The following is a 27,660-nucleotide window of genomic DNA, read 5'->3' on the forward strand; positions in this document are numbered from 1 at the left end:
CCGCACATCCAGGACTTCTCGGCCCGACTGGCCGGACGAACCGTCTTCTCCAAGGTCGACCTGGTGCGCGGTTACCACCAAGTCCCTGTACACCCCGCGGACATCCCCAAAACAGCCGTCATCACCCCATTCGGCCTGTTCGAGTTCCTGAGGATGCCTTTCGGCCTCAAGAATGCAGCCCAGGCTTTCCAGCGCCTTATGGACTCAGTCCTCTGGGACCTGAACTTCCTATTCGTCTATTTAGATGACATTCTCGTGGCCAGCTCCTCCAAACAGGAACACATCGAACACCTTCACATCCTGTTCGGGCGCCTAGCCCAACACGGGCTCATCCTCAGCCCGGCGAAGTGCCAATTCGGCCTAGCCAAGATCAACTTTCTCGGCCACCACATCACCCCTGCTGGGGCCATCCCCCTGCCCAACAAGGTGCAGGCCGTCCAGCAATTCCCCCGCCCCAAAACCATCAAGGGCCTCCAGGAGTTCCTCGGGATGGTGAACTTCTACAACAGGTTCATCCCCAGAGCTGCAGCTCTCATGAAGCCCCTATACGACTCCCTCCGAGGTAAATCCGGCAAGATGGCCGTAGCCTGGACCGCTGACACGTCAGCCGCCTTCGACGCCACCAAAAACGCGCTCGCCGATGCCACCCTGCTCGCGCACCCGAGGGCCGATGCCCGGGTTGCGCTCACCACTGACGCCTCCGACCATGCGGTCGGAGCCGTGTTCGAGCAGTGGGTCAATGGCGCGTGGCAGCCACTTGCCTTCTACAGCCGCCAACTGCGCCCCCCGGAGGTCAAATACTCTACTTTCGACCGCGAGCTCCTCGCGCTCCACCTGTCGGTCCGCCATTTCAGGTTCCTCCTGGAGGGCCGCCCCTTTACCGCGTACGTGGACCACAAGCCGCTCACATACGCGATGGCTAAGAACACCGACCCCTGGTCCGCTAGGCAGCAACGCCAGCTCGCGGCCGTGTCCGAGTTTACTACGGACATCCAGCACGTCTCCGGTAGAGACAACGTTGTCGCCGACTGCCTTTCCCGTCCCGCCATCTGCGCGAATCACCTAGCGGTCGACTACGCGCAACTAGCAGCGGCCCAGCTCACGGACCCAGACCTCCTCTCGGCGGCTACCAGCCTGCCAGGGCTACGCCTAGCCAAGGTCGCGCACGGGCCCGAAGCCACGGCAGTCACTTGCGACGTCTCACTCGGCCAACCCAGGCCGGTTGTCCCTGCAGCCTGGCACCGCCGCATCTTCGACGCGCTCCACGGGCTCTTCCATCCGGGTTCCCGCGCATCCGTCAAACTCCTCTCCCAGCGCTTCGTCTGGCGCGGCCTTAGCAAAGATGTTCGGACTTGGGCCAACTCCTGCCTCGCCTGCCAACGGGCTAAGGTGCAGCGGCACACAAAAGCACCCCTGGGAGACTTCGAGGTACCCAGCCGCCGCTTCGACCACGTACACGTTGACATCGTCGGTCCTCTGCCGCCATCGCAAGGCCAAACTTATCTCCTCACGATGGTCGACCGCTACACACGCTGGCCTGAGGCAGTGCCGCTGACCTCCACCACCACAGCCGACATCGCCAGGGCGTTCGTTAACACCCGGGTCGCGAGGTTCGGCGTACCGGCCGACATAACCTCCGACAGAGGCGCCCAGTTCACCTCCGAATTCTGGGCGGCCACAGCACGCAACCTCGGGGTGACGCTCCACCGAACCATGGCGTACCACCCGCAGGCCAACGGGCTGTGTGAACGCTTCCACAGGTCACTCAAGGCCTCACTCCGCGCCAGTCTGCAGGACAGTACCTGGACTGACCGCCTACCATGGGTGCTACTAGGCCTATGCACCGCGGTCAAGGAAGACCTCCAGTCCTCAGCAGCGGAGTTAGTCTACGGACAACCGCTGCGCGTACCAGGCGAATTCCTCCCGGAGGCTACCACGCCTTGGTCGGCCGAACAGCAGCGGCTCAACTCTTTCTCTTCCGCTCAACAGTTCGCCCCACTTCCGGTTAACCGACACGGTGAACACGCACCTCACGTCCCGCCAAACTTACAGCAGGCACGCTTCGTCTTCGTGCGACCCCCGTACGATGGACCGTACGAGGTACTACAAACCGGGGACAAGGTCTTCAAGCTGCAACTCGGCAGTAGGGTCGAAACGGTCTCCATCGACCGACTCAAACCAGCACACACAGAACCAGGGAAACAGGTCCCCGTGGCCCGACCTCCAACTAGAGGCCGTCCCGCCAGCAAGCCAACACAGCCGGCGGTGAACCGCCCGGCCCCACCAACTAGACCGGCGGCCACTCAGAGCCGCTCTGGCAGAACCATTAGACCACCGTCACGACTCGTCCACTCCTCCTAAGCGGATTCTGGGGGGAGCTCTGTGGCGACACGCCACCATTGGACATAATCCGCTCATGGCGGCACGGACAGTTTACACAGGCGCATTGCCGGCAGCAGCCGCCCCCAGCCGTGGGCCCTTTCCTCCGGCAACTAGTTTCCCGCAGGGACAGGCTGCCGGGAGCACTTCCTGTCTGGGGAGTATTTAAGTGGTTGCGCGGGCTTTTTAACTTCACTTGTTTTACCATGATGTAAATTAAAGCAGTTGTGTTCCATCAACTCTGGTCTCGACTCCTACGTTTGCCGCGGTATCTCAACACTATATGCTGTTTACTTGAATTTGGAGGTATATGGTTGCTGTGTATGTCATTAATGCATGATGATTTGATGCCAGCAATGATACTGAAAGATTAATAGCTTTACAGAGAAAGAGTCCAGTTAATTATTAGCAAGTTCTGTGCCCTGTGCATCTATGTGTGTACAATGTGTATATTTTACACAATTATAAAAATATAAATAGTGATCACATTAGCTAAGTAAAAAGGGATTTTGTAGATGACAGAATTTCTGTAGAATGTCGGCTTCTGTCCTGCAGTATTAGAGTATAAGAAGTTATAGAATGAGCACCATCATTTATTCCATTAAATTTACCTAATATGTTAACATCAGCATTGCATTTGACTTGCAATGATTAAGTAATTGAATAATGTAAAATTATATGAACTCTTATGCTACAAGCCAAGTTGCTTAATTTACACCTGGTGGGCGTGGATAAACTTTGAGAAGCCTTCGTGATCAGATAGGTTGGGTGGAGTCCTCAATTGAATAGATTCTACATGGCCTGCAGAAGTAATGGGCTTAATGAGCTGAATCTCCGTGTCTGGTTCCATAAGTTATCTTCTTACTTCCATAAAGATGATGGGCAGTATAATTGCAATGTTCACATTATTTATCCAAACCAATGTGTTTTGCAATACTGATGTTGATCTGTAAATGTTGCTTTATTTTGTAGGAATTTGTCGGGGAACATCTTTTCAACACTTCCTTTCGGGCTGTTTGTTGAGCTTGGAGCATTGAAAGTCTTGTGAGTATACCAATATGATCTGGAACTCTAAGTTACTAGGGATCAATTCTGTTGAACTAAGCTAAGCTGTTTCTTTGTACTGCTCAAGATTATTGAGATAGGATCATAGAATCATAGATTGATACTGCACAGAAAGAGACCATTCGGCCCATCATGCCTGTGCCGGCTCTTTGGTAGAACTATCCAATTAATCCCACTACCCTGCAGAGCACGTCAATGTATGACGTGTCATTTGACAGATGAATTGTCATCGTTTGACAGCTCTGTGAAGCTGTCAAACAGTGACAATCTCTGCAGTTTGATGAGGTCTTGCATACAAGACCTCATCAACCTTTTTTTAAAACAGAATTGAGATGTTTGTTGTATCTGAGAATGCAACGGCCATCTCTCATCTGCAACATGCTGGTCCGAGACTCTCCATATAGAAACCGACTGAAGCCTGCAGGAGGAAACGAAGGTAAGTACACTTTTAAAAATACTTAGGACTTACCTCAGATACTCACCTCTACACTCCTGCACCCATCACTTACCTTCACAGCACACCTTTGCACCCCCCCCTCCTCCCCCGACCCCTGCAGACCCAGCACTCGCTGAGCTGAGCTGGCAGGCTTTGGTGCCGCCACCCACCCCCAAATTCTGCCATTTCCCCAGCAGTCACGCCTCCATACCCGCCTCCTCAGGGCTGAGAAAATCGTCCCCTAAGTTCCAAAAGGTTCAGCCTCAGCCTCCAAACCACATGGAATATTACTGTCATGAACCAACCCCATTTGATATAAGCACATGTAACATTTTGGTAGTTTTTTTTTTAGCTGTACTGGTGCTCCAACTGAAAATTCAAAATTCAAAGAAATCTACGGTTATTTGTGCAAGAGTGAATTTTGCTGTTTTGACTTCTAATTAAAAAGCTTGAAGTATGATTTTGGTCTAGTAGCCTGGTCTTCTGCCTACAAAATTGCTCATTTCCAGTGACCATGGCCCCTAAAATCCATGTGCCCATTTTCACCAGTGTTGTGCTCCACATTTAAAGCGTGTTCTCAAGTGGAGAACTTGGTGGCGACACCCAAAGAAAGGAGCGGGGCACTGGAAGGAGGCAGAAAAGAAGAGCACAACAATTTAAAGTGGCCCACCTACATACATTCCTGGATCATATGCAGCCAAGGAGAGAAAGAGTGTTTTTGTGGGAGTGAGGTCACAGATCATCCATGATCTCATTGAATGGCAGAACAGGCTCGGGGAACTAAATGGCCTATTCCTGTTCAATGTTACCCATAATTTTTTTTTGGCTGTGCGACCCCTTTAAGGGGCTGCACAGCCCATTGCCAGTTTCGCACACTTTAACATTGAAGAAGCCGGGCCCGGGCTGCCCGGGACCAACAGAGAGCCGTGTGGCCACGCAGCTTATAGGAAACGTTGCTCATGTTCCTATGGGAGGAAGTTGCAAAAGAGTGTCTTGTGTGCCATGTGGTAGGAGTTAGCAGTGGCACTTTAGTTGCATCTCATTCACTGCCAAAACTGCAGACCAGTTCCATAAAAAGTTCAGTGACCTGATGATAGGTGAAGTAGCATACCAACCAGTCTGCCTTTACTTCCTTGGGAACAATGGGAGCCAATACACTGTTCACTCTCTAAGATTTTTAGCTGCATAAATAACGCGTCGCACTGTGCTGTGATTAAGGGGTACACGAACTCTGGATTAATTGAAAATCTGTAAGGGGGGGACACCTTGACCTCCCCATTAACACCCAGGTGCAATTTTTAGGTGGGCCTGTAAAAGGGCAAGCAGCCTGTCTACTTGAAGCAGGCAAGAGGATGCTTAAATTTGCAAATCAAGGTCCCACCTTGGTTGTGAGACCTTGTTTGCAATTTTCATGTACAAATAGCTGAGTGTGCGTTGCTCATTCTCCATCCATCCATACCAGGTGTTGAGTAGCCTAACCAGCTTCGACTGCTGGAGACCACTCAGAAAAATGGCCCTGGAGGGTTTTCATTTTTTTTAATGGGACCAGGAGGAGCGTACGACTCATGGAATTTGCGGGCTCCAACACTAGTCATCCTCATTTTAATATATTATAATGAGCTCCCAGCAGCATTGGTGAATGCACGCATGGAAAGTTTCACATTGTGATGGAAACTCTGGTGCCACCTTTACAGGACAGAAACGTGTCCCAACCCAGAGTCCAAAAAAAGCTGGTACGCTCATTTTAAGTGACAGAAGCAATGAGTAAATTCAGAGCCCATATGATATTCAATGGGTATTATTTGATGGGCAGGCTGGTTTCTATTGTGAAACATTTATTTGTCATCACAGAATAAATATAACTGAACAATTAAAAATAACACACTCCAACAACAGAGAGCCTGTCAGATTGTCTTCTAGCCCCTAGAGGATCTCTTGACCATCTGTTATACAAAATGCAGTCAATATGAGAAAATAGAATTACAGAAATAAGAGCCCGGTTGAAGTATAAAAGTGGAAAAAAAAGGATGAGGCCCACTGACATTTTTCACTTGATGTACAGGTGCTGTTGGTTCTGGTCTGTGTCCAAACACTGCTTTCACTGCACAGAGTGAAGCTATCTCAATAAATAGCTGGGTCTCCTAAAATTTTGGATAATTAGAATTAGTACTGTTAAAAAAAACTTCTATTAATTTAAACACACTTGGATGTCAGGTAGACATGATTGATCTATGAAAATGGGTTGGCTTGTTTGAGGCAAATGACATTTTCTTCCTGAAAATTTATGTAACATTATGCCTTTATGGAGGCAGGAATCCAAATTTGAAAATATTGTTTAGGTTTGAAAATTTAACAATTACTGATGCAAAAGCCCAGCTTCTGCTCGTGCTTTATTTTCTGCTTCTGCACATAACCTTTGCACTTGTGCAACTTGGAAAGTTATGGGGGGAGAAATTCGGTATCGCCCTGTTTGGGGCTCAATTATCGGCCGGGCGCAAAGTTTAGCGCCTGGCACTAATTATCGCCTCCGACTGCAAACTTGGCTTCTATCGCCCCGGAAGTGATTGGAGCGCTAAATCAGGCACTACACACCTCTCTTAAGATGTTAACGCCGAGTAGCGAGGCACTAACTCAGAGCGCTGGCGAAGCTCATGTGATGTCAGTCAGCAATGGAACACAGACACACTGGTGCCAGCCAGTTCTCAAAGGGGAGGGTCGATCTTGCTCTCCATCTACACCCTGCTCATTGCAGCCTTGAATCTCGGCCTGGAGAGACCTGTACATCAATTCTGCTAGAAAGAACAATGGAGAGATCCAGGGAAAGAGCTCAGAGTGCAGCCCCCATAGTCTCTTCTAAATCGATGCAAGGAAGGTCAAATCAAAATGAACCTGGAAAGTGCTGCTCATTACCCAAAACCCCTTCACACAGCGTTGAATCTCTCCAGACATCTCTCTCTCTCTCTCTCTCTCTCTCTCTCTCTCTCTCTCTCTCTCTCTCAGAATGCATGGTGCAAAAATGTCGCCAACAAAAAAAGGCAGGAAGTGGCCGCCTTTAAATAGCACTCCCCCAGTCCCTTCCCGACTGCAAAACATTCACCTCAACCTGTCATTGCTAGCGGCAGGCAGTAAGACAGGGGGCGCCACTCAATATCCAGTCTGGGGCACTACTGGGGCATTGCATGCTCGACTGACGTCACGAACTGCGGGCACAGGAGATCATGGCGGTAGTGTTTAGCGGGCAGCACGGTGGCATAGTGGTTAGCACTGTTGTCTCACAGCGCCAGGGACCCGGGTTCAAATCCGGCCTCGGGTGACTGTCTGTGTGGAGTTTGCACATTCTCCCCGTGTTTGCATGGGTTTCCTCCGGGTGCTCCGGTTTCCTCCCACAGTCCAAAGTTGTGCGGGTTAGGTTGATTGGCCATGATAAAAATTGACCCTTAGTGTTAGGGGGGATTAAATACGTGGGGTTACGGGGTTACGGGGATAGGGCTTGGGTGGGATGGCTGTCGGTGTAGGGACCGGGTGCTAGGGTTTGGATGATCAGCCATGATCTCGTTGAATGGCGGAGCAGGCTCGAAGGGCTGAATGGCCTACTCCTGCTCCTATCTTCTATGTTTCTATGTCTATGTACCGCCGCAAAATGCCTGGTCAATTTCGCGAGCGGCGCAAACATCGCCCCGCCTGGCGCTAGTTGCTTTGCACCCCATTAGCGCCCTCTTAGAGTGCTAACGGGAGGCGCAAAGCAACCAAATTTTTACCCCATGATATTTTAAAGGGTTTGTGTTGCAAGAACAATTTATTCCATCTTACAAATGCGCTGTTAGAAACTTTTATCAGTGAGCGCTTTTAAATATTGTCAAAAATGTCAAATCTTTGTAACAGCTGACTATTAATGTAGAAATATTGACTTGTGTGATACAATTCCAAACCATGTGCTGCAGCACTTTTAAAAGTTGAAGGAATTATAAAATACACAACAAAGGAAACATAAACCCAAAAGCTGTAGAGCCTTAAAACAATAAACCCCTTGTTACACTTAAAACAGCCCAGAATGATTTGTAAGGAATTGTGATTCTAAGATTATACAAAATTGTTTGCTGAGAATCAGATTCTTTGCACGTTGTATGTTTAAGCTATTGTAATTTTTCTTGTAATTTGCTGCCTTGGAACATGGTGTATATGTTTATAAATTGAATAGATATGCATCTTGGACCTCTATTTTCTAATTTCTCTACCAGAGGGCATTAATAATCCAGGATCCATGTTGTTTAAAAAAAAAGTTGTATTCCAAGGGAAGTGTGCTGAGGTACCCACCTGCATGAGAAGGATTAAACTATTCTATTGGAGGATATCATAATCTTAAAAGGAGTAGGTCGCACCTCACAAACAGATTGGAAATATTTTGAAGAAGTAACTAATTTAGTAGATGTAGGATATGCAGTGCTTATGATAAACTGGGATTTCCAGAACATTTTTGATGAGATGCTGCCTCTGGCATTTTTAAAGATGCTGAAAGCTCATGGATTTAATAACAAATGGTTAGCTGGATTGAAAGTCGACTCAGTAATAGAAAGCTGAAGGTGAAAATAAATGATGTGTGTGTTGTGGGGATGGTGGGTTGTGTTTGTAACCTGTGGAGTCCACAGGAGTATCTTCTGCTGTTTACACTAGTTTTAAATCCATTATGGAGAGTAATACTTCTATCAATATAAAATTTGCTATGGACGTATGTAACCAGGCTGGCCAAGTTAAGGGCGATTTTTAGCATTCAAAGGGATTGGGATAAATTACAGGAAACTTTGGTTTATCCGGAGGTTGTATGGCCGGAAACCTCGATCTAACAGCAGAAATCAGCAGCCGTTTTGTTAGGTTTTTTTTCTTTTTTTTCTTCTCCTTGCATTTTTTTAAACAGTCAGTCTCTGGAAAGCCTCTCTGAAGCTGTTGCTAAGCTACAGAGATGCTTCCAAGGTACGGGCCGACTGTTTGCAAGCTGTTGCTAAGCAACAGTGTTTGTTGTCAGATACGGAGATGAAAACCTCCGTATCCTTCAACATTAGCGCTGGTCTGTCCGGAAGTTTTCATAGATCGGCATCACGCCGGTCCCGTCGGTGCCGAATATCGCAAAGTTTCCTGTAAATGGATTGTCTTAAGAAATAACAGATGAGTAATATGTAAAATGTAAGATAATGTACATGGAATACCAGATATATTCAAGATTGATGGGTGTGCTTTAACAAAGATGGGTCCAGTTATCAATCATCGATAAAAAATATTAACTTGGGCTTTTTTGATGTCTCAGCTGGTTAAACAATGAGTAGCTGAGACATACTGACCAGGAACGATCCCCACCCTATACCAAGATAGCTGATCTCCTCTAGGTTGGTGATATCGTCCCTAAAACTGGCCTCAACACACCTTGGCAAAAATTGGACTTTGCTGATATAGCTGTGTTCTTTCCATGGTTAAATAGGTTGCTAACTCACCCTCGTTAGGCTTCTCACATGAGCAATGGCCATTTGACACGTACTGGAGGGGAACCAGTGACCGTAGTACTGTGCCCCAACAAGGGATCAGTGCTTTCGGTAAAGGAAATAGTAGGGGAAAAAATCACAACATTGCAAGCTTTTTGCTAAAAATGCAAATTCATTCTTGGAATGAACATCATTGGCATGTAATGGCATGTCAAACAGTATTTTAACTCAATGTAAAGGCAACGTTGCGGAGGCGCTTGTTTCGTTCGATTGTAGGAGAGTGTTCATGATCTGTTGATCTCAAATTTACGTTCTTAATTACATTCCCTTATCCCAACAGAAGAATTTTTTAAAATTGATCTCTGATTGTGCTGTCAACACAAGGGGCTCGATTTTCCCAGCCCCGAGGAGGCGGGTTTGGAGGTGTGCGAGTTGTTAAAATCGTCAAAACTGGCGGGCGGCTCCGGTCCCGCCTCCATCCCGCTTCCAAGCAATTTTCCCAAGTGCGTGTTTTCTGACCCACTTTCCATCCTGCCTCCAAGAGGCGGGATAGGCCCTTAACAACCACTTAATTGCCTCTATAATCCCATTTTTGAGAGGCCTTTCCGATTTTAACACATTTCCCCCATCCTACACGCCTACTCTGGAACACGCCAGGTAATCCTGGCGGCCTCACAAGTGGATTGCTTACTAACAGCTGCAGCTCCACCATTACAAAGGAGTTTTCACCGATGATCATTTGCAGGTGGCAGAACTTTGTTGTTTCAGGTCTGGGGGAACTTTTAGCAGGCACACTTAGTGTTGTGCAAGTTTGGAGCCTGACACCCATCTCCAGTGCGACCTCCTTGGAAACCCCTCTCCCCACCTTGACTGAGTGCTTCCTCAACTGAGGCATATACCAAAAGCATGGCGATGATTTAATTCCTTTCCTCCTGGACATCAGATTCAGATGAAGACCAGCCATGGCAGCAGCAGAACCCTGAACAACAGCAGCACCAACAGTAGGAGCATCAACAGGAGCGCCAAGCTGCTAGTCACCCACCTGAAGATGCACAGGCCAGAAGGTGCCAGAGCGCCACTATATTGCTGCACGGGATGCAAGAGACGCACTCGTGTTGGTCACATTTGCTTAGCCTGCACAATCAAACAGTTTAGCCTCGCACTTTCTTACCAGAGCATCGACAATGGACAAGAACCTGCGGATTCCTCTCACTCTGACCACTATACTGACAATTGCAAGTCGCCCTAAGCCCTCAATGTGGAAGTCCCATTAGCGAAATGACACACGCCTTAACTGCAACAGTTTGCCATCAGAATTTTTTATGACAATAAGCAACTGATGGCTTCTCAAAATTAAGCACAACATTACACCCAAGCGACAACCCTTGTGACTACTTGTGCATTATCTTCCTCTTACACGTGCTCCTACGTGGTGCTTCCCCTATGGCTTCAGCAGATGTGCAGGCCCCTTGCTCACTTTCTTGCTGCTCCTGTCTTGACACCTTTGGCGGGCATCCTCTGGGGTTGCGAACCTGTGAGGGCTCGGCAACAGTCTGCTGCTCCTGCAGCTGTGCAGGGGTTGAGATGCCGATCTCAGTTGGGTGGGGACTCTGGTGGGGCTCTGACCGAGGGCTCTGCAGTGGCATGGTCGTGTGAGCACTTGGAGAGGAGCCCCCACTTCCTTGTTGTATGCCACCAACATCCCTCTCATGGGTCAGCCCCACTTCAGAGCGAGCAAGTGGCTGGACATCACCTTGCTGCACTGCAGGGGGGCCATGAGGACCCGTTTCTGCACTGGAAGTCCTACTCCAGAGGACTTGCATGAAGGTCTGGTTTGTTTGCTCAATAGCTGACCATCGCTCCTCAAGAGATGTCAGACTATTCTGAACAATTACCATGTTTTCCATACCCTGGCGACTAAGCTCCTCCATGGACGTAGCTATTCTCTCCTCTAACATAGCCATCCTCTCCTCTATGGTAACCAGCCTTACCATGGAGGTAGCCATCCTTTCCACGGAGGTTGCCATCCTTTCCGCGGTGATGCGTTTATGTGCCAGTGCCTCCACAAAGGCTCTGCTCATGTTCGCGATGGACTCCTCCATTTGCTCCACACTCGCAGCAACCCTGGAGACAAAACCTGCCAGAGACTCCTGCACCTGTTCCTGGAGTTCAAGCATGGCTCTCCTTCTGGATGGACCCGGAGGCACAGGGTCGACATGCAGCTGAGCTGAGCTGGCAGAGTCCTGCACCCTCCAACGAGGACTCTCCACTGCTGTCTCCACTGCTGTCCCTGTCTCCACCATCTGCTGATGCTCACTTGTGAGCTGTGATACACCAGGTGACAACACTACTCTATCTTGCGAAGGTCCCACCGAGGTGTGAGTGTCTGCGCTGGTGCTGGGTGCTCTGAATTCTGCTGACGCTGCGCCCTCAGAGTTTGCAGCTTCCTCTGAGGAGTCTGGAAGCTCAGGCTCTTCCTCCTGGACAGTGGGGACGGGGGCTCTCAATGGTCCTGTGGGGGAGTCAAGGAAAGAGTTAGATATGTGAGGTCAAGGTTACATGAACATTGAAAAATGCAAATGATCATAAGTCAATCTGTTAGAGCATCAGATTGATTATCAGTGACTCATGCAATGTCAGTGAGAGAGATGCCAAACTATTCTGTCGCCAGCTTGCTGCAATGCGCCCATCTGTCCGTCACCCACTTGGGAATCCTCCTCAATTCCGGCGATCTCCAGGGCCGCCTCCTCCCAGGGGGAGAGCTGGGCTACTGAGGGAGGGTGGCCCTCCTCCGGTCATGGCTCTTTCGCTCTTATTGTGGGCTCTCTTTTCCAGCAATGAGGGACACAAGTGGAGTTTGAGTGAGAATGAAGGAGTGAGTGTCGGGAATCCATAGCATAGATGCTTGGAAGGATACAAAGGGCCCTCCCTGTGTGCTGAAAGTTGTTGTTGTCATTGTATCACAGTGATAGGGAGTGTGTGGGCTGCATGGTCGAATAGTTAAGTGAATGTGACCTTAGAGAGAGAGGGAATGTGTAAGGCTGCAGGCATGTAAGTGTCAAGTGGAATGTGGAGGAAGAGGTTGGCAAAGCGGAGTGCTGGTGAGGAGAGGCGATGGGGTGGTGATGGGAAAGCCATAATCACATTTCCTGTGCGGAGAAGATCATGAAACCTCTTCCTGCATTGCAGCCAGGTTCTGCGGCTCAGTGAGATGGAGCTGACCTCCTGGGCCACTTGCAGCCACACAGCTTTTGTCTGCTGGGGTGGCTTTGTTCTCCCTGAGGAAGGGAACAGCACCTCCTTCCTGGATCTCGCTCCCTCCACCAGAGCTTGGAGGGAGGGCTCATCGAAGCGTGGAGCGCACTTTGGCCCACTGCTGGACATAGTTGATGAAGAAGGCGAAGATAGCAATGGCCATAAAGGTTGCAGTCTCCAGAAGAAGCGAGGCTGCTTGCAGGCCTTAAATCCAGCAGCATTGATGACGTCATCGGAGGCAAATTTCTGTCTGAAAAGACTCATTGGGCCAGGGGTTCCCACACGCAGGAAATCAATTGGCCAATTCGGGGAAAATCCCACTTTTTTAGCACTTCAATTAGGAGTTGGGGTCCTGGCACGATTTCCACCTGACACGCTTCAGCCCGCCCACACTGACAAAATCCAGCCCACGGGGTCTGGCTGTAGCAATGTAAACATGTGGAGTCGACATACCGACGATGTCCTCTGCAACCTGAACTAAAAAAGTGCTTATTAAAAACACCTCAACTCTGACCATTATTAATCTTTAGATACTGACTACACCTAGCTACATTATTAAAGCTACAAAGCTTGCTCTATGGAGAATACCTTGAAAACTAACATGAAAGAGGAAGGTAGCAAAATACTGCAGATGTTGGAAATCTGAAATAACAACAGAAAATGCTGGAAAAACTCAGCAGGTCAGGTGTTAGATCCGTGGTTCAGTGGATAAATAATTACACGGATGCTGTACATAAACAAACAACAGGTCTTTACTGGAGGAGGGTAATTTCTAGACTGGGGTACAGAGGCAAGCGCACAGCTTATATACCGGTGTGGTCACTGCCGGTACTACAGTATACAGGGGCTGTAAAAAGTAGTTCTGACTTAAAGTACATACACTACAATTCCTCCCTTTTTAGATTAATAATACCCCCTTAATATTCAAATAACAATTACATTTTTACATGTACATTCAATAACAAAAGTCCATTTATAGATTCAGTCTTTGGGGCGGCTTCCTGACCCTTTCGGGATAGCGCCTTTCCGGAGGTTCTTGTTCTTGGTGCAGAGGCGATTCTGACCCCTTTTCATCGGGTAGTTCATCGGGTTCCACTGCTACTGGGTCTGAAGTAGATGCTACCGGTATGTCGGGTTCATCCCCAGGTACTCGAGACATGGGGTTGACGCCTTCCTGTGACGCTAAGATCTGATCGACGTGGCGTCTCACAATGTTCTCCCCGACATCCACTGTGTACATTAATGGCCCCTGCCTTGTACATATCGTTCCGGGTTGCCACTTCTCTGTTCGATAGTCACGGGCCAAGACTGGTTGCCCTACATTGAAGCTCCTGGTCGGCTTCTCGTTGATGTGCTGGATTTGTTTGTCCTCAACATTTCTTCGCACATTTGGTCTGAGCAAGTCCAAACGAGATCTCAACCTTCGGTTAAAGAACATCATGGCCGGGGTCTGATTGGTAACTGCATGTGTCGCGTTTCGGTAGGCTAATAAGAAATTGTCCATCTTATGCTGTAGTGGAATTTCATCGTCGCACATGGCCTTTATCGCCTTCTTAAAGGTTTGTACGAACCTCTCAGCCAATCCATTGGTGGCTGGATGATACGGGGCGGATGTGTAATGCCTTACCCCATTCCTTTTCATGAATTTTTGGAACTCGTCGGACATGAACTGTGGTCCATTATCAGAGCAAATCTGCTCTGGCAAACCGTTTCTGGCAAATATGGTCCATAGGACTGCAATCGTTTTCTCTGTAGTGGTTGAAGACATCTTTATCACCTCAGGCCACTTTGAATGAGCATCCACTGCTATTAAGAACATTGAGTCCATGAATGGACCAACAAAATCAATGTGCACCCGTTGCCATGGAGAGGAGGGCCACTCCCATGGGTGTAGAGGGGCATGTGGTGGTGCATTTTGGACCTTCTGGCATCCTAAGCAGCTCTTAGTTAGGTCTTCGATTTATTGATCGATTCCCGGCCACCACACATAAGCCCTAGCAAGGCTTTTCATTTTCACTCCCCCCAGATGACCTTCATGTAGCTCCTTTAGCACTCTCTCCCTTAACTTGGGTGGAATCACCACTTTGGATCCACACATCACTGTCCCCTGGCATACTGACAGCTGTTCTCTTCTGGATGAGAATGCTGGCAACAGTGAGTTGCCATGTGTTGGCCATCCCCTCACTGTCAATTCATATACCCGTGACAGCGTCGGATCATTGCGGGTCTCCTTCTCTATATCCGCGTTTGTTACTGGCAATCGTTCAATTATCGACGAATAAAATATCTCGATAGGGTCCACTGCTGGTGCTTCCTCCACCGTAGGCAGTGGCAGGCGCGATAGCCCATCAGCGTTCCCATGCTGTTTCATGCCTTTATATTCTATTTCATATTGAGTCGCCCCTAGAAACAGGGACCATCTTTGTAACCGCTGTGCAGTCATTACTGGCACGCCCTTCTTAGGATTAAAGATGGAGACAAGAGGTTGGTGGTCAGTCAGCAAGGTGAACTTCTGCCCATGCAGATAATGGTTGAATTTTTTTACTCCCCAGACTGGGCTGAAGGCCTCCTTGTCAATCTGGGCGTAGTTGCGCTCGGCTGAGGTTAGTGACTGAGACGCAAAGGCTACTGGCCTCTCCAACCCGTCTGGGAATTTGTGCGACAGCACCGCTCCAATGCCGCAGGGTGATGCATCACATGCCAAATGAATTGGTAGTGCTGGGTTGAAATGGGCCAACACCTCTTTTGATGTGATCAATTCTTTACACTTCTGGAAAGCTCATCTACGTTCGTCAACCCACTTCCATGGTACCCCTGTTTGCAGTAGGGTGTTCAGCGGGTGTAAACAAATTTGGTAAGAACTTGTGGTAATAGTTTACCAGCCCGAGGAACGACCTCAGTTGTGACACATTTTCCGGTGCTGGAGCCTTGACGACTGCCTCAATCTTGTCAGGGGACTTATGTAACCCCTCTTCATCGATGACGTGGCCGCAATACGAGATCTGTTTCTGGAAAAACTCGCACTTGTGGCGATTAGCTCGTAGCCCATATTCCTTTAATCTGGCGAGCACCTTCTCCAAGTTAGCGAGGTGATCACCGTCATTTTCGCCCGTGACCAAGATGTCATCCAAATAACACTGGGTCCCTGGAATCCCTTGCAGGATCTGATCCATCGCCCTTTGCCAGATAGCCGGAGCCGAGGCTACTCCAAACACCAGCCGGTTGTATTGACAGAGACCTTTATGGGTGTTGATCGTAAGGTAATGTTTCGAAGCTTCTTCTACCTCCATTTGCAAGTACGCCTGGGCTAGATCAATTTTGGTGAAGCGTTTACCACCAGATAGCGAGGCGAAAATATCCTCAATTCGTGGAAGCAGATATTGCACCGTGTGAAGGACTGGGTTCACTGTCACCTTAAAATCCCCACAGATGCAGACCTTCTTTGGTTCCCCAGGCGTATTACTCAATGACCTCTTCATTACAGGAACGATGGGTGTAGCCCACTCGCTCCAGTCCACTTTGGACAGTACTCCTGAACGTTCCAACCCTTCCAGCTCTGCTTCAACCGCTGGTCTGATCGCATAAGGCACTGGTCTGGCCTTCAGAAACTTTGGGCTTGCATTATCCTCTATATTTTAATTGTTGCTGTTCTTCCTTTTAGTGTTCCTAGTCCCTCCTGGAACACTTCTTTTGCGTCAGCTAGCATTTTTGACAGACGTCCAGGTGTGACGTCGTCATCCTTTTTGGCTTCCACCTTCAGTGCCTGTATAGAATGCCAATCTAAATGTATCTTCTGGATCCATTCACATCCTAGCAGTGGCGGTCCTCCATTTGGCAATACATATATATCCATTTTAGGTATTTCCTGACCTTTATATGTCACTTTCACCCTTATTTTTCCTTTGGGGTAGACTTTTTGCACCGTATACGTCTTCAAGACAATCTCTGTAGCTTTCAAGGGTATGTGTGAAAATAGCCGCTTGTAGTCTCTTTGATTTATGACTGTTAGAGCTGACCCTGTGTCCAATTCCATTTCCACTTGGACTCCGTCTATCTTGAGTGTAACCCAGATAGTCTGGTGATCCTCCATTTCGGTTACATTATGTAGTTTCAGACAACCCAGCTCCTTGCTTCCGGAGTCTGTGTCACTTTTCTGTTCATCTGAACCACTGTCCATCACCTGGTGTACCTTTTTGTACTTCTCCTGTGGAGATTTCTCACTGTTGGTTTTCTTCCCAGACCTGCAGACTCTTGCTATGTGTCCTGCTTTCCCACACTGTCTGCACACTTGGTCCTTGAACCAACAATCTTTCTGGTCATGTGTTGTTCTGCCGCAGCGATAGCACTTCCCTGCTCCATAGGTCATTTCATTGGTGCCGTATTCTTGCGGTCTCCGTTGTATCTCTGCAGCGCCCCTTGCAGCTGCTTCGTGTGATACTGCCATATTAAAAGCTTTGTCCAGCGTAAGGTCCTTTTCTGATAGAAGCCGTTTCTGGGTTCCTTCACTTTGTAGCCCACACACAAACTTGTCCCTTAACGTGTCTGCTAGTCCCGCTCCAAACTGGCAGTATTTCGATAGCTTGCGCAGTTCCATTAGGTACTCAGCATTGCTTTCGTCTTTGTGTTGGTTCCTTTTATGGAACTTAAATCGTTCTGCTATCAGCAGCGGTGTGGGGTTTAAGTGGTCCTGTAGGATTTCTACTATGCTTTCAAAATTCTTGTTTACCAGCTTCTCTGGGGTTATTAGATTTCGCAGTAACCCATAAGTTTTTGCACCCATGGAATTTAACAGAACCAGTGCTTTATTAGCATCTGGCACTTCATTCGCCCTGCAGTACACCTCAATACATTCCACATATGTTTCCCAATCTTCGACTTCATTGTCGAACGTAGAGATACTGCCACTCTTCGGCATCCTTGGTTGTGCGTTAACTATCCTCAATGGCACCTCCCGCGCTTCCCCTTCTTCTCCGCTGGCACAAAATGGCGTCTCCCGCGCTTTCCTTCCTTCCCGCGCTCGCCCGTCTTCTCCGCTGCGGCTTCGCAAAATGGCGTCTCCCGTGCTCTTCCTTCTTCTCCGCGGCTCAATGGCGCCTCCCGCGCTCTCCCTGCTTCTCCGCGGCTCAATGGCACCTCCCGCGCTCTCCCTGCTTCTCTGCGGCTCAATGGCGTCTCCCCTTGCTTCACCCCGTGGACCTTGATCAGCCCGTGATCCCTGGCTGTGCTCTGCGTGTTCTTCTCTTGATATTTGTCGACGCCGCTCAGTCTAGAACCCGGCTGTTTCTTACCCTCTCTCCGGTTTGCAGTATTTTTCCTCGACGCCGCTCGGTGATCAACCCCCGGCTGCACCCTGCTCTCGTCACCCTCTTTCTTACCCCGTCGACGCTGCCCGGCTCTCTCTCTCTGCCATCGGTCAGCTCCAGCCGCCGCTGCTCGGGAAGGGTCGGCTCTGGACCTGTCGTCGGTCTCTTACTGTTCGTTGTGGCTGGCGAACCAAGCCCGGCTCTCCACAGCCTCCCCAGTGAAGTTGGATCTCTGCCTGACTGCTGGGCGGTTGCTCGCGGTTGACGCCCGTGTTCCTGGACTCGACTATTTTTTTATTTTTTTTTAATGTTGCAGGTAGATTCGCATCAACACTCATCGCCACTGTTCGATCCGTGGTTTAGTGGATAAATAATTACACGGATGCTGTACATAAACAAACAACAGGTCTTTACTGGAGGAGGGTAATTTCTAGACTGGGGTACAGAGGCATGTGCACAGCTTATATACCGGTGTGGTCACTGCCGGTACTACAGTATACAGGGGCTGTAAAAAGTAGTTCTGACTTAAAGTACATACACTACATCAGGCAACATCCATGGAGAGAAATTTGAGTTGATGTTTCAACCCGAAACGTCAACTCAAATTTCTCTCCACGGATGTTGCCTGACCTGCTGAGTTTTTCCAGCATTTTCTGTTGTTTTTATGAAAGAGGAAGGGCTGGATTTTACTCACCGAGACGCGTTGGGGGCAGGATTGCTGCCTTCTGGGTTCTAGTCCCGCCTCCAGCGACGTCCGACACACAGACGCTATTTCCCTCTGATTGGCCTTGTTAAGCCCACCCTGCGGGCTTGCTGGCCAATTAAGGGAAAGCCGGTGTCAGATGACGTCAGTTGATGATGCTTCATCTGCCGGTTTTCTTAATGGCACATGAACAATAAATTTTTGACAGATGATTTGACAGTGTTTGACAGCATTGAGGTGCTGTCAAACACTGACAATCACTGTACAAAGGTGAGCCCTTGCACCCAGATTCTCCAATGATTCTCTCCTTAGGATGAAACAGATGGCAACTGCAGGTGAGGTTATAGAAGCGATCTGTCACTTCTCCCATTGAGGTGAGGCCACACAAACACTCAAAGCTTGTCACCTACAGAAAAATCTAAACACATTAAAATGACATTCCCAACATTTCCTTACCTCTGATACTCACCAGTGACCCTTTGCATCCTTCACACCACTCCTGCAGCTGTCATCTGTACACCAACAGTACAACAGACCCACAGCACGCCTCACTTACCCTGGCAGGGTTCCCTGACATTGGGAAGCCCGCAGCAGAAGTCTAAAAATTGGAAAAACCTCTTTAACTGCCTGTTAACTACCTGTTAACAGGCAGTTAAGTGGCTATAACCCTCTTCCCGCCGCTAGGAGTCGGGTCCCTGCACAAACCAGGGACCCGACTCCCGGAAAGATTGGTTGGAGGTGGGTTGGGAGCGGGTTCGGGACCCGATCCCATTCATTTTGATTTTCCCAGTAGTCCCGCCTCCAAACCCATGTCCTCAGAGCTGGTAAAATCCAGCCCGAAGCCTTTCAGGTACAAGGCTGAAATGATTTCTTAAATATTGTAGTGCATTTTATAGAAATCCTGCCTAGAAACTCCTTAGGGCAGCATTACACTGGGATCACGCCCGCTGGTGACCTCTGCCACTGACTGCATTGGAGTATGTAGATTCAATGAGACGTCACCTGATTTAAATATGGATGGCAGGCACTTGACTGCCTACCCGGAAATGCCACAAAATGTGGCCTTGATGCCCAGTCTGGGTGAAGGGGTCCATTTCCCATACACCCCCACCCCCACCTCTCTTTGGAAAACAGTCAGAATTGGCCCCCAGTTTGTAAAGTGGTTGTATTAAACCATTTTTTAAAAATCACTAACCACAGATGTTTAGGAGGTCCCAGGAGACAACACCAGCCTGGACCCCCCAAAACCACCATTGAGGACATCGGTACACCTCTTCTCACCGGGCGTATCAAACCTCCAAAGATGCGCCAACCTTCTGCATGACCAAGGTTGTGGGGACTTCTGTCACATGTCACTGGCCTTGTAAGAAGAAGAAAGTGGCGGTCCCGTGGGTTCTCCCAGCATAGGGCAGAACCCCTTCCACTGGACTGCACTGGAAAGGCAGAGGAATTTAAGCCTCCTTGTTTATAGAACTGAGATCTTCAGTTAAGAAAATGCAGCAGTTCATGAGTAGAATCTTGGCTAAAGATTTTGGAAATGTAAAAATAGGAAATCTAGGTTCAATAATGGAAAATGCTACTAGTATGGTATCAAGAAAGTGAAAATATCTTCTTGTATTTCACTGATGTGATGCAGTTTAGAGTGTCCTTTGCAGCATGTTGCACAAAGTCTTTATGTTGGAGGAGCAAACTTTGACTACTGTCTTATTCTATCTGGCTCCATAAGAACTGAGCAAAAGTTAAATAATTCTACTTGTTGAAATTCATACTTCTGTAGTTCCTAAAAAAAAAACACTTTTAGTTGAACAGGGTTAAAGAACAATTTCTACATTCATTCCAAAAAGCGTATTTAGTGTAGCATTTCTCTTAACAGTATTATTCAGAACATGCCTGGAATGCCCACAACCAACCCAAATTTTAAGTGTTGTGGCATGAAATAAGGCCTCAAGGTCCAGAGGTGAGATTGATTAATTATTGTCAATCCTCAAAACAATTCACTTGACCATGTTGTAATTTAAATTCCTTCCACCTCCATTTTGAGCAAAAAAAAGCCACAAAATCATTAAGCCTTCAAGGCTAAAACTTAGGCTTCATTCCGTCCAACCCTACTTAAAGGCCAGCAGATATGACCTCAACTTGTACGTAAGCCTTAACATATATAATGCAATCACACATTCTCCAATCCATACTCTGCAGCATTGACAAGGGACTGAGCACTGGCAAGATTTCTCTATTGCAGTTCCAAGAAGAGTGACTATATTGAATTTAGCTAAATATTTTCAAACTGATATAATGGTCTAGACTTTGGCTGGGGTAGAATGCTCCTTTCAAGGGCGACTGTAACATGTGATTAATTTGATATTTCTTGTTGGAGTTACATGAAACCAAATGTATTTAGTATTGTAACTCAGGCAGCATAGTTCTTTGGTGCTTGTGTAAAACATGTACTTTGCTGCTTGAAGGTAGTTCGCTCCAAATGAAGAAGAAGGAAAGGGCAAACGTCATTTATCTCTTTTGCCGTTCGCGGAACCTTGCTGTCCACAAGTTGGCTGCTGTGTTTGTCTATGCTTCAAAAAGTAATCTTTTGCCTTTGAAGCACTTTGGGACATCCCAGAGACTGAAAAATTGCATTTTTAATATATATTTTTTCTTACCTTAGTTTAACTTTTTTTTGAATATCAAGATTACTTTCAGTGGTCAAATTGCCTAGACAGGAATCTGATCTTATTATGGTTAATGGATCAGCGTGCTGTTTAGAGTTATTTTAATTTAATGTGAAATGAACTCTAACCTCTCTGGAGGTTATGTTAGTTTTATTTTTGAAGTTACTCTAGTGTATCCATCCCTAACATACCAGTCCTGCTGTTCTCCAGATCAACTTTTGCTTTGGAAACAAGGTCAGACTGCAAGTAAACCAAACACACAGCCTGCCCACATTAACTCCATATAACTCATTTATCTGGGCTATTCCTTATTTCAATTAGGTCTTTTAATGTTTAATACCTTTTATGTTTGAGACTGCTGGATGTGGGATCTGTTTAATAATTATTTTATATTAAAGTGATTTGGATGTCACATCGCTCATGGGAAGCCACTCAAGATTTATGAAGTTATTTACATGAGCAAAATATAAATCATTACTCTAAAAAATCTCCATTGCAGTATCTTCTACATTTTCAAATAATAATTTGTCATGAAAAGTAGCAGAAAGCTCAGGAACCAAGACATATAACCAATACATTACTGTAACTGAGACATTGGCCCCGATTTTCGGTTTGTGTGGGAAATGGTCGGATTACCCCGAATGTGGGGTTTCTGACACACATAAAAAAGTGTCAGCCAGCCCCACGCAATTTTCCCTCAATTGGCCAATTAATTCCCAGCATGTGGGAAGCCTTGCTAATTGTCTAAATCGAGTCAGAAATCCCCACAGTATGATGTCATCATTCGTGGTGCTTTCAAGGTCCATGGCAAGCACTGCATCCTCTGAAGGCTTCCAAATGAACCATACAGGATGGCAGAGGAGCCTGCAGCAGCTGTGGCCAGTGCCAGACCCCGAGCTGCCTTCAAATTTGACGAGGCTTCACTGCAGGCATTATTGGATGAGGTTAGGGCCCACAGGGAGGTCCTCTTCCCTAGGTCAGGGAGGAAGAGGCCGCCCACTGAGACCAATGCTGCATGGATGCAGGTGTCAGCAGATGCCAACTCGCTGGGAGTCACCAGAGGAACCTTGGCATTACATCTGTAACTCCTTCCTTTACTCCCCCACAGTACCATCCAGAGCCCCCGTCCTCACTGGAGGAGGAAGAGGCTGTGCAGCCAGACTCCTCAGAGGAAGCTCCAACCTCTGAGGGTGCAGCGTCAGCAGAAGTAAGCGCACCCAGCACCAGCGCAGACACTCACACCTCGGGGGGACCTTTGGGACATAGAGTAGTGTTGTCACCTGGTGTTTCACAGCTGACAAGTGAGCCTCAGCAGATTCTGGAGACAGGGACAGCAGTGGAGGGTCCTCGTCGGAGGGCGCAGGGCTCTGCCAGCTCAGCTCAGCTGCGCTGCATCTCGACCCTCTGCCTCTGGGTCCATCCGCAAGAGAAGAGGTGATGGATCTCCATGCACAGATGCAGGAGTCTCTGGCAGGTTTTGTCTCCAGGGTCGCTGCGAGTGTGGAGCGAATGGAGGAGTCCATAGCGAACATGAGCAGAGCCTTTGTGGAGTCATTGGTGCATGAACGCAGCACCATGGAAAGGTTGGCAACCTCCATGGAGGAGATAACTCACCAGCATACGGAAAACATGGTGAGTGCTCATAAGAGAATGACATCTCTTGTGGAGCGTTGGCCATCTGTTGAACAGAGAAACCAGATCTTCATGGAAGTCCTTCTGAGTAGGACTGCCAGTGCAGAAACGGGTCCCACTGACCCCTTAAAGCGCAGCAAGGTGCTCTCAAGCCACTTCCAAGCTCTGGCCCCTTCTGGCTTGTGCAGCTTCAGGTGAGTGAGCAGCAGCCTGGTGCTCCTGGTAATCATCCTGCTGTTCCTGGTTCTGCTGCTGCCACCTCTGCTGTTGGAAATCCTCTAATGCCAGGAAGGGAAGGTGCCAAAGGCCTCCCATGCTTCTAGCAGATGCCTCGGTTGAGGAGGTCCTGAGTTAGGGTGGTGAGAGGGGCTTCCCAGGAGCTCACACTGAAGAAGTGTGTGAGGCTCCAACTTTCTGCAGCTGCTCCTAAGGCTTCAAATAGTTCCCCCAAGCCTTGATCAACAAGATCCTGCAGCCTGCAAATGCTGCCTCTTTAAATATCTTCAGCCCTCAGCGACCTGCTGCTGCAAGCAAGCAAGCCAGCTGTTTTCACGCCAGCTCTCATCGGCGGGGTTCCCCGCAGGCGGGTTTCAGGTGGGGAAAGCCCCAAAGTCGCAACGGCACGGGAAAATCGTCCTTAACAAGGTGATCATTGGTGATTAGTGCTCCGACGAGCAGTCCCGCCGGCGGCGGGCGGGACTGAAGCGGGGGCGTGGAAACGGCGGTCCGAAAGTCGGACGGGGCGGGGAATCAGGCGGGGGGGGTCCTGACCCGCTTTTTCCGCGATTTTCGGACCACGGCCGCATGAAAAGCCGCCCGACAGCTGCCCGAAAATCGGAGCCATTGTGATGAGAGTGGTGTATGTGTGTGTGTGTGTGTGTGTGTATTTTATCTTTACTGTTTGTACCTCATATCGGTTTTAAATATATCCTTACATGCAAATTCATTTATGCTTCTTACAGGCACTTTAGCACGGAATCTCTAATGTGTGACTGCAACCTTAGATGGGTCTTGCAATGGGCCAAAAACTCCTCAGTTCGAATAGCAGATGAAACTTTGTGTGCCTACCCAAGTGCTTTACAGGGACGACCATTCAAAACTTTGAAAGAGAACCAGTTGTCATGTGGTGAGTGTAACTTTCATTTTAAAATTGTTGTGATTGTGGAGTTTATGCTGGAAAAGTATCTGTTGGTTTAAAATACACTCAGAATGAGTGACTTGTCAACTCATTGGGTTAAAGATTTTTTTATTTATATATAATAGAATTATTTTATTACTTTTGTGTTGCATGAAACAACACTAAGGAAATGAGTGTTGATGTGGGTTAAAATTCAGCTGAAAAGTCTCCCATATCTGCTGGCCTTTAAGTAGGGTTGGACGGAATGAAGCCTAAGTTTTTGCCTTAAAGGCTCAGTGATTTTGTGGCTTTTTTAAAATCAAAATGGAGGTGGAAGGAGTTTAAATTGCAACATGGTCAAGTGTTTTGAGGGCTGACAATAATTAATCAATCTCACCTCTGGACCTTGAGGGGATTTGAAGCTTGAATCCATGAAGTGTCCTCGGCCTGAATCATCTTTCTCTCCCTGACTGAGAAGGAAATTCATTAAGATAAAAAATAATCCACTGCTCCTCTCTCAAACTGCACCAGCTCATTTCCCAGTGGCTCCATCAATGAGCATCCTGAATGGCAGCCAGGGAGAGGTTCATCTTCTTGAAAACCCTGACCACGGAGGAATGTTTATGGATGTGCTTGGCTAACTGAAAGGAGCTTTGACACCATTGAGTCCTGAACCTTACCAGGAGAAAATATTAAGACCTCTGGAACCTTCATAAGCTTCACCTTTCATAATCCTCATAGGAAATCTTTCTATGTATAACGAATGTCAAAGTGGCACGCAGTCCCAAATGCTTAAATTGCTCAAAGTCTGCCTTTTTATTGTCTGGAGCTTGCTGGGTTTTTATCCACAAATGTTTGCTTTCATTTCTCACTGACTTTAAATGTTATAGGATAAGTGTCATCTTTCACTCGTCAAGTGCTGCAAAGTTAATGATTTGGCTACTCAATGCTGAAATGCAGGACTATTTTTAAATCAGTAATTGATTCAATTATTAATGAGCAGCAGCTCATTTGACACATTTATTTTCTGAGTCGCACCGTGTTATTACAGTCACAGGTGTTTCTGCCTCATTCACATTGCAAAACTGGCATTTATGCAGAGTTGATATATTAGCCCATATATCAGCTCTATAGCCTAAATATTGCAATTTTCACCAGAACTTACTGTTGGTGATAATAGCACATGAATGCATAACATATTCATATGACATTCCTTCATCTGCCATTAGGACAGAGAAGGTAACGCATTAAAAAACAGATTATGTTGCATGAGCAAATTAAATATTTGCCTGCTGATATTACCAGCACTTAAATTCTAGGCTATTGATCTGAAAAGTTCAGAAACTGAACCTATTCTGTGGGTTTGCGAAACATAGATCCAAAATAAAGCTGTCAAGCTCGATTTTAATCCGAGGCTTACTGCCTCCAATCCCACTGCCTTCCTGCGGGATGTCATTTTAATCCCATGTTTTTAGCAGGTGAGGGGGACAGCCATTGCAAGGCAATGGGGTACTTTTTTAAATATGCCGATCTGGTCCCAATTATGTCATCGGGACCCGACTACAATTTGAATCCCGGGCCTACACGGGGAAGCTGTCATAGTTTCCCTGCCAGGACAACCTGGTGGTGTGGAGCCAGAAGAGGCCCACAATTGCAAGTTACATAAGAACATAAGAACATAAGAAATAGGAGCAGGAGTAGGCCAATCGGCCCCTCGAGCCTGCTCCGCCATTCAATAAGATCATGGCTGATCTGATCCTAACCGCCAATCTACTATCACAGAACCATCTCCTGAATCTAACAGAATTAGACACACGAAATAGGAGCAGGATCAGGCTACACGGCCCCTGGGCCCGCTCCGCTACCCACAGGGCCATGTCTGATCCGAACCTAGACTCATGTCCAAATTCCTGCCCGCTCCCCGTAACCCTTAATTCCCTTTACTTCTAGGAAACTGTCTATTTCTGTTTTAAATTTATGTAATGATGTAGCTTCTACAGCTTTTTGGGGCAGCATATTCCATGGACCTACCACCCTCTGAGTGAAGTAGTTCCTCCTCATCTCAGTTTTGAAAGAGCAGCCCCTTATTCTAAGACTATGCGCCCTAGTTCTAGTTTCACCCATCATCGGGAACATCCTCCCCGCATCCACCCGATCCAACCCCTTCACAATCTTATATGTTTCAATAAGATCGCCTCTCATTCTTCTGAACTCCAATGAGTAGAGTCCCAATCTACTCAACCTCTCCTCATATGTCCATCCCCGGGATTAACCGAGTGAACCTTCTTTGTACTGACTCGAGAGCAAGTATGTCTTTTCTTAAGTATGGACACCAAAACTGTATGCAGTATTCCAGGTGCGGTCTCACCAATACCTTGCACAACTGAAGCAATACCTCCCTATTTTTATATTCTATCCCCCTAGCAATGAAAGCCAACATTCCATTGGCCTTCTTAATCACTTGCTGCACCTGCATACTAACCCTTAGAGTTTCGTGCACCAGGACCCCCAGATCCCTTTGTACTTCAGTACTTTCCAGTTTCTTGCCATTAAGATAATAACTTGCTCTACGATTTTTCCTGCCAAAGTGCATAACCTCACACTTTCCAGTATTGTATTCCATCTGCCAAATCTCTGCCCACTTACTTAGCCTGTCTATGTCCACTTGCAGGTTTTTTATGTCCTCCTCACTCACTACTTTCCCTACCATCTTAGTATCATCTGCAAACTTTGATATGTTACACTCGGTCCCCTCCTCCAAATCGTTAATATAGATTGTAAAGAGTTGGGGACCCAGCACTGACCCCTGCGGAACACCACTAGTTACTGATTGCCAGTCTGAGAATGAACCATTTATCCCAACTCTCTGCCTTCTGTTAGATAGCCAATCCTCTATCCATGCCAGAATATTACCCCCAATCCCATGCTTTTTTATCTTAAGCAATAATCTTTTGTGTGGCACCTTGTCAAATGCCTTTTGGAAGTCTAAATACACTACGTCCACTGGTTCCCCTTTATCCACCCTATATGTTACTTCCTCAAAGAACTCCAGCAAATTTGTCAAACATGACTTCCCCTTCATAAAACCATGCTGACTTTGTCCTATTAAATTATGATTATCCAAATGTCCTGTTACTGTCTCCTTAATAATGGACTCCAAAATTTTACCTACCACAGATGTTAGGCTAACCAGTCTATAGTTTCCAGCCTTCTGTCTACTGCCCTTTTTAAATAAGGGTGTTATATTAGCAGTTTTCCAGTCTGCCGGGACCTTTGCCGAGTCCAGGGAGTTTTGGAAAATTATTACCAATGCATCCACAATCCCTACCGCCACTTCCCTCAAGACCCTAGGATGTAAGCCATCAGGTCCAGGTGATTTATCCGCCTTGCGTCCCATTATTTTACCAAGTACCACTTCCTTAGTGATTTTGATCGTGTTTAGCTCCTCCCCCCCCATAGCCCCCTGTTTGTCCAGTGTTGGGATATTCTTAGTGTCCTCTACTGTAAAGACTGATACAAAATATTCACTCAGTGTTTTTGCCATCTCCATATTTCCCACCATTAATTTCCTGGTCTCATCCTCTAAGGGACCAATATTTACTTTAGCCACCCTTTTTCTTTTTATATAACTATAAA

The 27,660-nt window shown here is 47.5% G+C and overlaps 1 protein-coding gene across 1 annotated transcript in view; it reads left to right on the forward strand.

Moving 5' to 3' along the window:
* Nucleotides 1–27,660, forward strand: part of adgra1b (adhesion G protein-coupled receptor A1b) — a 1,141,355-nt gene that overhangs the window by 309,305 nt on the left and 804,390 nt on the right. The window contains exons 5-6 of the mRNA XM_085994744.1: nucleotides 3,352–3,423; nucleotides 23,870–24,033. Coding sequence (XP_085850870.1) covers nucleotides 3,352–3,423; nucleotides 23,870–24,033 — 236 coding nt within the window. The remainder of the gene's footprint in view (nucleotides 1–3,351; nucleotides 3,424–23,869; nucleotides 24,034–27,660) is intronic.

Source organism: Somniosus microcephalus, chromosome 8 (assembly GCF_052327205.1).
Source record: "Somniosus microcephalus isolate GS21.2 chromosome 8, FLI_Smic_1.0, whole genome shotgun sequence".
Classification (NCBI taxonomy): Eukaryota; Metazoa; Chordata; class Chondrichthyes; order Squaliformes; family Somniosidae; genus Somniosus; species Somniosus microcephalus.